At 35.8% G+C, this 15,030-nt stretch overlaps 1 protein-coding gene across 6 annotated transcripts in view; it reads right to left on the reverse strand.

The window, feature by feature from the left end:
- Positions 1 to 15,030, reverse strand: part of TRPC4 (transient receptor potential cation channel subfamily C member 4) — a 214,132-nt gene that overhangs the window by 38,457 nt on the left and 160,645 nt on the right. For all 6 annotated transcript variants that reach the window (XM_008526732.2, XM_070578089.1, XM_070578091.1 and 3 more), the window contains one exon: positions 1,222 to 1,361. In XM_008526732.2, the coding sequence (XP_008524954.1) occupies positions 1,222 to 1,361 (140 nt within the window). The remainder of the gene's footprint in view (positions 1 to 1,221; positions 1,362 to 15,030) is intronic.

The following is a 15,030-nucleotide window of genomic DNA, read 5'->3' on the forward strand; positions in this document are numbered from 1 at the left end:
TAGATATATTTAAGGATCATAACAAAGGAAAGAGGAAGTGGACACATATGCACTTAAAAACAGACTGTCCATCTCCTATATACACGTATAACCTCTTCGGTTAAGACAGTACCTTCTGCTGTCTTAATAAGGTCTTCAAGGCCATTGACCTCAATGAACATAGGAAAAATTACCAAATTATGTTTCCATTCTAAAAACATAGCTTGCCCTGTTTCTACCCATGAAATGGGTAGGAAACGATTTTTCCTAATATTTTGGTGAGTATTGGAAACATTTTAATTGAACAAATTCTGGAACCCATGGCCTTTCTAACTCTGGGGAATTTTGACCCTGTCATAGATGAACATCGCACAAGGAAGTGCAGGTCTTTTTTAAAAGAACTAGACAAAATGAGTAAGAGTTCACCTACATGTTAGCATTTTCTAGTTCAGATCACTAAATTGCATGAAGTATTCATGCAAAGTCCAATTAGACAGTCTTTATTTTTTACTAGTTCACTAATCATTTTGAAACAAAATTTTTAAAAAGGAAAAGGCAAGAGGGAAGAAAATGAAAGACAGGAAGGAGGAGATGATAATACATTGGTTTGAAAAAACATCCTCCAAAGTACAAAATAATCCCAATTGTCATTGCAGAACAAAAACGTTTTATGTAAATTATGTGGTTTGGGGTAAGATTGATGTTGTACAAAATCTGAAGGAGTAATGGGTGTGTAAGATTTCAGGCATTGTCATGTTGAATGGGATGAAGAGAAAGAAATTATATTCTGCTCTAACTATATCAAACTATATTAGTTTAAGCTGAAATAATAATTTCAATGCTTTGAAAGAGTAATATTTTGATCTATGTAATCTTATCGGTTAGTTATAATTAATAAAAATAGATTTTGGTTGCCAAAATTTAAATAGTATTTGAGGTAGAATTTCATTAGAAATGTAAAGGATTAGAAACTGGAGCAGCTGTTGTGAGTAATTTTGAGGCATCATTCAGTTTAGACGCAAGAAAATTGGGTGACAACTTCTAAGTGTATTAAAATTTGTCTTCTGACTATAAATCGTGTATTACCTATGTATTTTATACCTATCTGTGAATAAAGTCATGGGCTGATGAACATCACATCCAGATAACGTTCTAAGCAACATCATTAATAAACAATAGCAATTGAGGTATAGCAACATTTATCAGAACTTATGCTTTACCGACGACATAAACAATAGTTACCTTTACAAATGCAACGATTTTCAAGGAGATTGTTGCTAAGTATAGGGAGTTCATCACAAAATCCATTAGATTCCACCAATCATGGATGTAATCTTGAAGTCCGCCATCCCACATTTGTTTAATTTCTCCCCATATAAAACCTGCAATTATAGAAAGATTCATTGTAAGTGTGATTTTTCAATCAAACCACTAAAACAGAGATAGAGATATACAACTTAAGAATTAAAGGATCTTGGAGCTGCAAGAGACTAGATAGTTACACTAAATGCAACATCGATTTTTCTAGGTAGTAATATTGAGTCCCAGCCAGATTTCAAAACTTTCAGGACACTCAGCTAATTGTAGAGGTTGCTCTTAGTGCGGCTTCACTTTCTTTTATCAGTCTGATAAATTCGTAAGAATGTGCAAGTTTTGAATCAAACTGCAATTCCTCTATGACTATATATTTTTCTCATGAAAATATCATAGCATTTACTTGTAAACAAATACTTTAAGACATGTTTCCTCCAAGTCAAAATGACTCAAGATTAATGAGAAAACAGTGTGTCTAGTGAGCATAACTCACTTACTACCCTTAAGCAGGGTACTTTGTTGTGCTTTTGTGACCAATTAGCACCTTCAGAGATCTGAGTTCAGTTCTGGACAAAAGACAAAAGACGGTTATAACATTCATATTGCTTCATTAAAATACCTCATGTCTAGCAATAGCTTTAGAGCTACATCCAGGGAAAATAAAAATCCTTTTATTTTATTACGCTAATATTTCTAATCAAAAATGTTTTATTTTCAAATTCTAGGAAATACTTTCAAAATATCACTGTATACTGTTATTCTACTTCTATAATCTTATCAAAATTTTATAAATCTATTTTTAGGTCCTGATAATGAGAAAGAGAGATATGAAAGTATCTAGAATCAAGAAATATTAAATGAATAAATATGACTTTATAACTACATCAATACAAGCAGACAAAACTTTTAAGATGATGATAGTCTGGAGCGTGAAATGTGAAGTGTAGAGTTTCACATGTGTCCTACACTAAAAGCAAGACAACATCAGATTAACTACAGAATCATAACTTTTCATGAGCCCATCAGAGAGATAAGAAACCAAGGAGCCTATACTTCAAAGAAAAGCAGGTTCCTCCAAAGCAAGCCACAATGTGAGTGTTAGCGCCCCTGCGCCCGAGTGCAGGGGTAACAGACACTGGCAACATACAAGAGGGGAAGAAGATTTCAGAAAATCTTTTGAAACAAACTTCTAGTGTGAGTGTGAGCTAGTGTGAGAGGATAGAACCCCTGGGACATAGTCCAAGGGGAGTGTCCACAAACTTGCCTGCTCTTTTCCATAGACCCCATCCACTGCTCAGGAGGCTGATTTTGGGGGAAGACACAAAGTCCTCCAGAGGCTCTTCTCTTTTAAGGAGCTCTATGGGAGAAGCAGGAAACAGTCGTGGGCCTCGCATTTATACCAAAATCATTAGAGGTTTCCTGCCACAGGGAGAGGCTGGAAACTCTTCTGCACAAGAGCTGCAAAGTTCTACTGCCATGAAAGGAGGGTATGGATCATTGAGAAACTGCATCCCTAACTCCCAGGCTAGGCCTATCGAAGTCTCACTACAGGACCCAATCACAGAGAATCTTCCTGCCTTACATCACCAGGCTGACAAACACCAGGTAAAAAGCAGAAGCTGGCAACTACTGGAGGAGTGGCAAGAGCATGGATTGAGACGCCCTCTGAAGCACAGGGACACAGGGAAGGCCAACAGCTGTTGGTGGAGCAGGAATTCTGAGAATAACACTCTTTCCCAGCTGTCTTAGTCCATTCAGTCTGCTATAACAAAGCTTCATAGATTGTCTTATAAACAACGGAAATTATTTCTCATCCTTCTGGAGGCTGCAAGTCTAAGATCAGGGTATCAGCATGGTTGAGCCTTGGTGAGTGCCCTCTTCTGTGTTGCAGATTACTGACATCCTTTGTATCACATGGCAGAAAGATAGCAAGTTAGTTTTCTGGTCTCTTCTTATAAGGGCACTAATCCCATTCCTGAGGGCTCCACCCTCATGACCTAATTGCCTGCCAAAGGCCCCACTTCCATACCATCACATTGGGGGTTAGGGTTTCAACATACGAATTTGTGGGGGAGGGGTGGTCACAGACATGTCATCCACAATACCACCTTAAGCAGAAGAGTATGGTGCCCTGAAATTGACTGCATCAATAACAAAACCCAAATCCATCTCAGCTCCTAACTATATTGCTTCAAATTCCTGCACTAATGTTCTAGCACAAGAGGCATGTCTATTTTCAGGCATAAATTCTGTGTACTTCTGTCTAGCCTTCTGCACAGGCAGAATAAATACCCTTACAGAACACACACACGCACGCCATGATACATCATATTCAAACTGTTTAAAACAAAAAAAAGAAAAAAAATATTGAAGGCATTGGGAGTGACAGGTGGGGTGGAAATAAACGATACATTGCATACAAAGAAATATTAGACTGACATCCAGCTTGTCTGAAGCTATGCAAGACAGAGTGATATCATGAAAGTGCTGAAAGGAAAAAAATAAGTCAACCCAGAATTCTTCACACAGCAGAAATAGCTCTAATAAATGAAGATGAACGAAAGACATGTTTTAGACAATCAAAACTCAGTTTATTGCCATGGGACCCATGCTACAAGAAATGCTAAAGGTATATTTTTTAGGCAGAGGGCATATGATACTAAACAGAAACTTGTTTATAAAAAGTTTACAAGTTTATAAAAAGAAATAAAAATCTATATTCAGAAATGGTTAAAATAAAAATTTATGTAAAAATTTTTTTTTTTATTTTGAATTGCTCTAACAGATAGTTGACTGCCTAAAGCAAAACTAGTAGCAATATATTATGGTTTATAATATATATAGCATATGTAAAAGTAAAATGTGTGGCAACATTAGCACAGAAGATGAGAGAGAGGAATTAGAAACATACTATCATAAAGGCAAAATAATGTTATTTAAAGTTAGACTTGACAAATAAAAATTTTATATTGTAAATGCTGGAGCATCCTCTTAAAGTATTTTTAAATGTATAAATAAAGAGCCAGAAATGTAAATAAACATGGAGTTATAAAAGATAATCCATCGACAGGCAGAAAAAAATGGAAAAATATGACAAAGAACAAATGGAAAAAACAAGAAAAACAATAGCAATGGGGTAGATTTTAAATCGACCAGTATCAATAATTACGTTGAATAAAATGCATGCTCTAAACACACTAATTAAAAGACAGATGGTTGAATAGGATAAAAATGGAAAACACAACTATGTGACAATTCCTCGATAGGTTAAAAGTAAAGGAATAATAGGGGCCAGCCCGGTGGCATAGTGGTTAAGTTCACATGCTCTGCTTTGGTGGCCTGGGGTTCAAAGGTTCGGATCCCAGGCACAGACCTACACACTGCTCATCAAGCCATGCTGAGTGGCATCCCATATACAAAATAGAGGAAGATTAGTACAGATGTTAGCTCAAGGCCAATCTTCCCCACACACAACACACAAAAAGTAAAGATACTATGAAAGATCAAAAGCAAGCTCAAGTGGCTATATTAATATAAAGTAGATATAGTTCAGAAGCAGAAATGCTACTAGGTGTGTAGAGGGATATAACATAAGGATAGAAAGGTCAACTCGCTGAGAAGACAGAACAATCCTAAATATGAATGCAGCTAACAAAATAACTTTGCAATACATGCCATAATTATTAGAACTGAAATAAAAAATATAGAAAGGCACAACTATGGTTAGAGATTTTAGTATTCCTCTCTGTAACCAACAGAATCGGGTAGAAGTTTTGTAAGACCATAAAAGTTCTGAACAACACTATCAAAAACCTGACAACAGCAGAACATATTTTCAAGTGCCACGTGGAACATTCATCAAGATAGACCATATTATGGGATATAGAACAAACTGAAACATATTTATACAAGTTAAAATCATACAAAATGTGTTATATGACAGCATAATAAACAAATGTATCTGGAAAATCTCAATATTTTGCAACTAAACAACATCCTTCTAAAAACTCTTGGTCAAAGAAGAATTTACAGAGAAAACAGAAAATGTTTTGAAATGATTGAAAATGAAAATACAACCGAAAACTCTGTGATGCAGCTAATGTAGTACTTCCATACTTCAGTGGAATTTATGTCTAAATGCTTTATTAGAAAAGAATAAAAGTCTTAAATCAGTAATCTCAGCTTCAACTATGACACTATGAAAAGAAGAGCAAATTAAAGCCAAAACAAGCAGAAGAAAGACAATAAAAAGGATAAAAGTAGAAATCAATGAATTTTAAAACTTAAAACTTCAGAAAAATCAATTAAAACAGAATCTAGTTCTTTCACCTGGTCAATAAATTGATAAAACTCTAACCAGAATGGTCAAGAAAAAAAGTGGAGTCTATAAATGACCAATATCGGTGCAAGAAGGGACCTCAACACAGATCTTACAGACAAAATAAGGAAACAAAGTAATAAAATGAACAACTTGATACCCATAAAGTTCACAACTTAAAAGAACTGGACATTTTCCCTAAAAGACACAAACTTCTATACTCACTCAAGAGGGCACAGAGTAACTCGAATTGTCCTATACTTATTAAAGAAATTGAATTCCTAGTTAAAAACCTTCCAAAAAAGAAAAATTCAGGTCCGGTAGCTTCATGGTAAATTCTACCAAACGTTTAAGGAAGAAATAATACCACTGCTCATCAAACATAAAAAATACAGGAGAAAGAAACATTTAAGAGGCAAGTATTATTCTGGTAAAAATCCAGACAAAAATAATATAATCAAAGAAAAATACACAATAATAACCCTTATGAATATGCACAAAAATCCTCAAGAAATATTAGCAAATTACATATAGTAATATATAAAATTGATAATAAATCATGAACAAGTGCTGTTTTTCCCAGAAATGCAAGGTTGTTTCAATATTTAAGAATCCATCATGTAATCTATCCCATCAACATATTATCGGGGAAAAAAATGTCAACAGATGCAGCAAGCACGTATGATAAAATCCAATATCCATTCATGATAAAAACTTTCAGGAAAGTTTGAATAGGAGGAAAATTTCTTGATTTAATAAAGGACATCTATACAAACCTACAGCTATCACCACATTTATTTTGTAAAGGGCCAGAGAATAAATAACTTAGGTTTTGCGATTAATGAATGGATGTGGCTGTGTTACAATGAAACTATTTATGAAAATTGTCAAAGGGCCAGATTTGGCCTGCTGAGCCATGGATTTCCAAATCCTGTCTTATATCTTGACTGAGGTGGTAGAACATGATTGTATGTGTTTGCCAACATTTTATATCTCTGTGCCCTAAAAAAAAAAAGCAGTGCTACAACTTAATTTAAAGGCAACAAAAATTACGAGAGATTGATGTTGACAACTGGAAATAGGAATAGAATAAAAATAAAGAAATATAATAAAATATAAATTGTGATATATTGCTGATAGGTGTGTCTGATAATTTTCACAATAAAACTTTGTAAGAAATAAAGCTGTATTAGACGTGATGGTCTACTATTATTTAGTGAAAACTAGGAATGGTTATTTAATATTATTAATAAAGTTTTATTTTTAATTTTGTTATATTTAAATTAATAACCCAGATGAGAACTGATTTCAGTTGAATTAATTATAGCGCGCATTTTAAAGTCTGCTGTCGACTACCGCTTTATTCTAGATTTAGTGCTTATATCCTAGCTTCCTTCCCCTTTGAGGTTTCTTTCATAAATAAATCTCTCTTGAGAGCTCAGATAAGATTGAGGCATAATTGGGGAGGCGATAATGTTTACTGCTTCCACATTGAAGAAAGGAATATATTAGATGGAAATAAGATGTGATGCATGCACTGATTTTAGAGCTTGCGGGAAACAGAATTTATTTTATCCAATGAGAAAAAATGCTAGGTACGCATGGAAACACTCTCCCCTCCCAAATCCATGGTTCTTTTTCCTCCTGAACCTGGGTGCAGTCTCAGAATCCAGCACGCCACCACATCCTACACAGAAAACTAAGGCCCAAAGAGGCAATGTGAGTATTGCTACACGATCAGTTAACGGAGAAGCCAGAAATGGATCTGTCTTCTTATGCAGTGCTCTTAGACAACATTTTCTTATTCTTGAGATTTCACAATGTAGCTTATTTGTTTTGTTTTGCTTGAAAGTTTGCCAATTCTCAGAGATTAAAAGATGTGTGTGTTGCAACTGTTGATTGAATAAATGCATTTCAAATTAACTTTCATCAGAAGGCACAGTGATAAGAAGTGGGCTATGCCAGGTAAGGGAAGTGAGAGGCTCAGCTCAACAAGGAATCAGCTTTGTAATCTTAGTTGTCTCACGTTTCTGGGTTTCATATACCTTACTGCAGAAAAAGAGGTTTTGTTGATATACAGAATTCCACATAGAGAACAATACAAGAAGAATAATTCTACCTCAGTGGTATAAATAGCCAGATTGCTTCTTCCTGTTTGGATTATCAAAATTTTACTAACAACAGTCATCACAATAGCTCAATGAAAGATTAAAAACTGTTCTGTACCAGAGGACACAGACTTGCTTCGATCTGGCCCAGGAAGCAGAAATTGAATCTTTGATATGAAAATTATAGAAAGAAACCTTCTTGTCCAATGTAAGGGAGAATCCTCTGGCAATCAGAGTTGTTCCAAAACTGAATAGATCCCCCTAGGGGTGGTGATTTCAATCCAGAGCCTGGAATGTCTTCCATCAGTCGTACTCCAGGGAAGTTCTTGCAATGAGTGGAAAACTGTTCCACTGATCTCTAAAGGTCATTCCGACTCTATGAATTTGTGATACTGTAGTTTCCGAATTCATATGTATTGTAAAATAAAATATATTTTAAATACCTGCTAACCCACCAGAGTGTTTATATTTTATTTCCCTTTACAGATAAATTATGTTATCTTTCTCCCTGCTTCTACCAAACTAGAAAGCCAAATGTGATTATTAACAGTTACCGAAATAGGTAACTTCAAATATTTTGTGGGCAATTATGTAGAAGATTAAAGACACTAGGACCAATGGCTTAAGAGAGCAAAGTGAACACCATTGGGAAGGAGCTATAAAGAGGCAGTGATGAGTTCAGGATAAGGCAACATTTTAACCTGGAGCTCCTTGAAATCTAGCCGACTCTATTTTTATTAGATGGATTCAAGGAGATGACAATTCAATTTGAAGTTTTGACCAGTCGACCTCTTAGGTTTCCTTAGAAGAGTAACAACAGAAACTCACAATTTAGATATATTACAGTTCCTTTAGAGTTCAAAGAGTAAACATTAAATCTGACTTTCTGGGTCATAAAATAAATTATTTCACTTCTGACCTTTGGAAGGCACAATTATATGCAAAAAACCAGAGATCCTGATGAAATTGAGGACTCATGCCATCATTTTTTTAACTTGAGCTCTAAATAAGACTGTCAATCTGTGCTCTTTGGCTAATGCCAGTTTTGGACTTTTGTTTTTAAAGCACCCAGATTGAAGAATCACTTCCTATAGCTCTAGCCACCATACACCTGCTTGATGATTATTGATTTCTCTTTGTTATGAGCACGTTAGTGAAATAGCAAGTTTCCTCTATTCTGGCAACATTCGCAGAGATTTTTGAAGAAACAAGCCTTTAGAAAAACTAGAGGGTGCTATTAACTGGCTGAAAAATGCATCCAGATAGTAAATTATTTGTGGTAACTAAAAAGCCTAAAGAGAACAAAGCTTTGGGAGCTTCTGTCATAAAATGTTTGTCCTGTTCCCACAATGGGAACATTTCTAAATTGCTCTCTGCTGTTTATAAACAGATACGTGATTTCTCAGAGTCGTGGTGGAGGTCTAATTACAGGCACTGATGTCAAGACTGTGGGGCCCCACAAAGGAAAGATCATAGTGCAAATGAGTCAGAGAACTTCCTTTTAAAAATATTTGTGGATGCCTGGAAGTTTTTACTATTTTTTTCTACCTTTCCCATAACAGTTTTCGTAAGGGCTAGTTGAGTATTCTAGTCCATCCTATCATGTGAAAATTAGCTGTAAGGATGAGATGAAATAGGCAGACCTCAGGTGTCACTTTAAACATCCCAATTTCATGTGAGAAATGTGTAATTTTGCAAACAGACCTCTTGTCCTTCCTTGCTGTCAGCACTTACACAAAGAGTAAACAACCCCAAACAAAGAGCAGGTCACCTTTTCACCTACGGCAGCCTCCAAGGGCCTATACTGGCAGCCCAAAAGCTAGTCAAGGCTCTTGAACTTGGAAGTCTCTTAATAGAACACTGAGTTCCATGTAGCAGCACCAAATCAATGAAGACAAAAAGAACAAAAAGAATTCCTTCCTGCTGGAGTTTCCTTTTTTTCCTTCCCTAATCAGGGAACGAAAAAAAGTAGTCTGTAATCAAAATTCTGCTTCTGTTCAAAGAGAAATCTAAATATAGTTATTTTACTCAGAAGAGACTCATATTATGCTGAATCTGTAAGAGACACTAAGTTAAGGAGCAGCTCCTATTGTCTCAGCTTCACACTTAAAACCCAAACAAAGACAAAGACGAGAGACCCGAGTGTCCACTTTCTGAAGCGAGCTTAGAGACAACGGCAGCCAACCCCTTCCCTCTAGGCTTGCTAAGAGGCATCAGGACCTTGTCTGTTACCAACCACCTGCCCCCCAACTCTATGCTCTGTACAGAGAGAGGACTGGGAAGAGGTGGCAGGAGAGCCTTGAAGTCAGGGCAATACAGTTTTTGTGCTAAGAGGGAATCCCAGAAGGAGAGATGAGGGTGACTACTCACCAGCACTACCATCTCCCTACACTGAGTGAGGGAGACTCCAAGACAATCCCTCATAAAGACTAGAGAGTTCCACAACAAGGAGAAACTGGCAACTCAATCCCTGCAGGGGCATCTGCTCAGGCAATTGGCTTGCTGATCTCTCCTCAGGTCTAGTTCATCAGGGAAAATAGAAAAGCAGTGGGGCTTGGCAGTAGGGCAGCTGGCAGCAGCCTGATCTCCTGCTGTTTGATGCGGCAACATTTTGTAACGCTCTTGGGAAGTGAGGAAGTATATCATAGGAAGAAGTGGGCTTCAGCCATTTTGCTTCCTGCCCTTGCTAGTGTTATAGGACCCCAAAAGGGATCCACTGCTGGTTATAAGAGTTGAGGGACTGGAACATGGCGGGCAGGGCTGAACCTCCGATTCAGAGAACTGTGCAGTATGGAGGCACACAGGGCCCTCTAAACAACGTCCATGCACCTGTCTGGAGAGTCACGTGTCAAGACCTCTCATATAGGCTACTCAGTATCAGCCAGAGATGCAGACAACCAACAAGGAAAGAGCTGTGACCAGGGTCTCAGGGAAGTAATGTAAACATTTAACTTTTCCTATCATCCCTCTTCCCTGCAGAACCAAGGAATGGGGAGAACAAAAAGAGTCTATGTCCCTCCTTCCACTCCAGCTCCAGCATTGGGGCTGCAGGAAGAGTGAATGACAAACAGTTCCAGGTCCTTCAAGCCATGTATCAGGTCTCTCGTTGGGAAGAGGAGAGCTTTAAACTGATTATAAGATTCAAGTTTTACACTCAACTGGGACTACTTTTGAAAACCTAAAGATAGTAACTTAAATAAGTAAGTTTCTATCAGGGTGGTAGCATTCTTTTCATAAGATTTCTGCTTAATTAAAAATTTTCCATGAAAACTAAGACATAGAACGTTTATGTAGATGGGAAAACAATAAATAAATATTGCTGCAAGTCTCTTCTCTGGTCCCCTTCTCAATGAGTGGTAACATGGTGACAGTTACTCAACACACATTTTTTAATGAGTAAGTATTAATTTTTTCACTATGAAAATTACTGCTTTCCACTTCATGCAAACTTCCCACAGATAACCAGGAAAAATGAGGTTTATATGTTATAATGAAACGATTATCTGGTTTTCTTAAAAACTAAAATATCACTTTAAATTAATAAATGGAGATTCTGCAGCTGTGTTTGAGTGTCTGTAGTCTGAAGCGAGTTTTCTGAGGTGGTTAGGGCACGTTGCCAAGGGAGAGAGAGGGAAAAAACTATAGACTTGTTTCTTGCAAGAATATCTTTCGAGGCTGTTTGAGAAGACGGATAATTCAGAGGTGAGGCTGAAAGTATGAGTAGCTGAAGCCATATGATCTTAATGCCTATCAGACAAAAGGTGAAGAAATGGTCCCAAGAAAGGAAGAATATATATAGGATCACTTGTCTCTATGAGCCTATCTAAGTGAAAATGTGATCACTGTTTTTCATTTTACATTTTCAATTTGGCAGCCGTTGTTGAAATTTTCAGATTTGTTAATATCACTCCTTTAAAGGATAAAAATGTAAAATAAACCATGGAAATGAGAAGCTGAGTTTGTTAGAGAAAAATTGTTAAATAAGTATGTGTTATAGGCAAGATGTATAATCCAGATACTATAAGCCGTTCTTAGTTTATGCCTAGGAATTCACCAGAAGCTGTTTTTAACAGAGCTCAGATCTCTTCCTATGGTACATCTTTTTCTCAGTTCACCCTTCTCCTAATCATGCTCAGTGTACATAGATTTATATACTATACAATTATGGCATCTTCTTAGGCACACACACAATATAAAGTCACTTCAGCCATTTTGTTTTCTCATTGGAAACAAAGTATTTCCTGCATTATTAACATGATAGCTTTCATTAACATTCTACTTCTTTTATGAAAAATGTTATTAATTTCATAATTTCTTTTTGCTAAGCTGACAAGTCTACATCAGGATATTTCAGACATATGCACACTTTTTTCAGGGGAATAAGCTATGACACAAATTCGATTGTTATGATTGAGTTGTAATGGTTTCTGTGGAAAAATCCAAACTGGTTTTGGGGAAGCCCCTAAAAACTAGCATCCAAAAGTTTTCTTTTTTCATATTTTACTCCATATTATCTCCAGAAACAGATGACATCTATTTGAGATAAAACTCCTGTTATAATTTGGATGAATTTTCATAATATACATTATACACATAACGTGCTATATTTAGTTTGCATGTAAATTTTATGTAAATAGGAATTTCACAGATGAATATTCTATTCATTTCATATCCCTAGCATTATATGTTAAAAATCAAGCCTTGAGTAAGTTAAGAGCCTCAGGTCCTGGCACAGCAGAACATAGAAGTGACCAGATCTCTAATATGACCCAGGCTCCTTTTAATCCATCAGTTTTTCCAATGACACTTTCTCCCTAGACACTTGAAAAGTATAGCTCTGTTATCAGGCCCATATGCATGCTTGATAGAACTATTGTTTTATTTTTTACTCTAGTTTCAATGGGTAATTTGATAGTCAGAGAAGTCTACTGGTATCTATCTGTCTAGAATCTACCTATCTATTGAGAGTGTTCTAACTGAATTATCTGTGATTAGTTATCTCTGTCGATTTGAACTATATCTCAAGATGACTAAAATCACGTTTGATCCTCGCAGGAGGTTTTTAGATTTCTTTGCTTATATGCTAAAGTTCATCCTGATAGGAAACTTCTGCCAGGAGATCTCTTAAGACTGTTTGATGGGAGAAAAGAAGGGTCGATAACCTTCAATACAAGAAAATCTGAAGGAAAAATAATTCAAAAAGCTTCGTGGGATGATGAGTTACATCTTATCAATGACACCACAGTGGAAGGAAATAAGAGCCATTGTAGATTGTTTTCTAAAGTTGTAAGCTCAACAGACATCCATTTAAATAGTTAACAAGATGTTGAATTTCAGCAGGAAAGATACTGCAAATAATATAGAAACATTATTCTGCCATTGTACTAAATCACAGGATATAAAGGGTCAGTAATGCCGAATAAGTTCTTATTGTTGAAACACAGCAAAATATACAAAATAACAGAAATTCCCAGGCAAAACTACACTTCTTGAGATAAAGGGATTGATTTGAGAGGACAGGCTTTAAAGTTAGAAAACTTTTCTACTCAGAAAAAGTGAAACTTTATGATATAAATATATAAAACAAATAAAGCAAAAGTCTTTTTGTCAGGATAAACAAAATGGGTGACATAAAAGTAATCATTTCTCATAAGTTATGGTATCACAGGTCTGGGAAACATCCCCTTAAACTGGAAGGAAAGTAAATTTATCACAAGTAAAAAAGTATTTCTTTATCCAGCAAGTAGCTCACAGAGGTGACGTGGGTTGAAAATCTAAATCAGTTCAAGAAGACTTGAGAAAAACCCATGCATAGAGCGTCAATATGTGATTGGGAAAACTAACATGATGAGAGACACATTTATAAGCCACACCTTTCTCCGTAAGTCATTCAGTCTTATTATAAATCTAGAACCTCATAATGGAGGGGCCATGAAATGTATGGCCATTTACTTTACCAGGCAGCAGGACTGAGTGAGACAATATAGAAGGCTCATTAATTTAACCATCAAATCGGACTATGCCTTTTTGTCAATAGCACACTTTTGGTAAAAGGTTAAAGCATTTCTAACCTGTTGGTTTTAGCCCTCTTCCACCACCAGTCGCTTCCCCTACCCAAAAAAAAGAGACCAATTTTCTCTACCCTAATAATGATAGCTCCCCAGCACAGGATAATAGGACTCAGTGGGACTTAAGAAGCCATTACTCTAAATCTTTCATTTTTTTGATGAAGACATTGAAAAAACTGAAAGGTTGTGACCACATGTAAGTTAATAGTCTCTTAGTGGTAGAACCTGGGCTTGTATTGAAATCAGTGCTTTTCCACAAGAGCCCAGCATCACAGAGAATATCTCTTATAATCACGGATCTAGCAAAGCACTTAGAACTGAGTCCTAGATATGAGGCACTCAGAATTCCGCAGGCTGGATGAACAATATAACTGTTTTGGCAGATCTATTTGATTTGAAACATTTGAAAATTCTTTTTCTCATGCCCTGTTATTTAAGCAAGATGATCATTCATATGTATTTTCTTTTGATTCCAGAAAATCTCTTTTCATCCTAAAAACTCCCAGATAAATGAACTCCCTGCAGTCAGAGTATCTTAAAAAAAATGTTGCCTTTAGCAAATATTTGTCTTGGCTGGAATTGTAATTTTCACAATTAAATTTATACCTTATTTAACCATTCAGCTGTGGTTTGGATATGGTTTCTTCTCGTCGACTTTCATGGAAAATTGTTACAAGTTTTGCATTTAGGAGGCAGCCAAAGACTGTTTTAATTGTACAAGTTATTCAAAGTTTGGAGCGTCTATATTTTAATATTATTTACCATTTTCTGAAATTATTTCACATATCTTATTATTATCTGTTTCTTCCAGTAAAATTTAAGCTTCATAGAGAGTACTCCACATATTTTCATTGATTGCATAAAGGAAAGACTAGAAATACTATATCTGCTTATGCTGCATTATATCTACACATTTTTCAAAAGGAAATATTCTATTTTCCATTTGGGACATCAGGAGTTTTAGGCATTCAATATAAGTTATCCACAATGGGAAATTTAAACTCCTAAATGCTTCTTTAAGAATTGTTCTCAAGAATTTTTGTGTGAAGAAAACTCCATAAAGAACATATGCTTAATGTGAGCTATTTAATTTAAATGGAGACAGGGAGGGTAATTTTATATTTAATATCAACTGCAATGTCATAATTATTTTATTCAAAGAGACACAGATTATCTAAACTTTCCTTCTAATTTAAGCAAGATCATATTTTATGCCCTTCAGGTAAATAAGAATGTACTCTTT

The sequence above is a fragment of the Equus przewalskii genome, chromosome 16, assembly GCF_037783145.1.
Source record: "Equus przewalskii isolate Varuska chromosome 16, EquPr2, whole genome shotgun sequence".
Classification (NCBI taxonomy): Eukaryota; Metazoa; Chordata; class Mammalia; order Perissodactyla; family Equidae; genus Equus; species Equus przewalskii.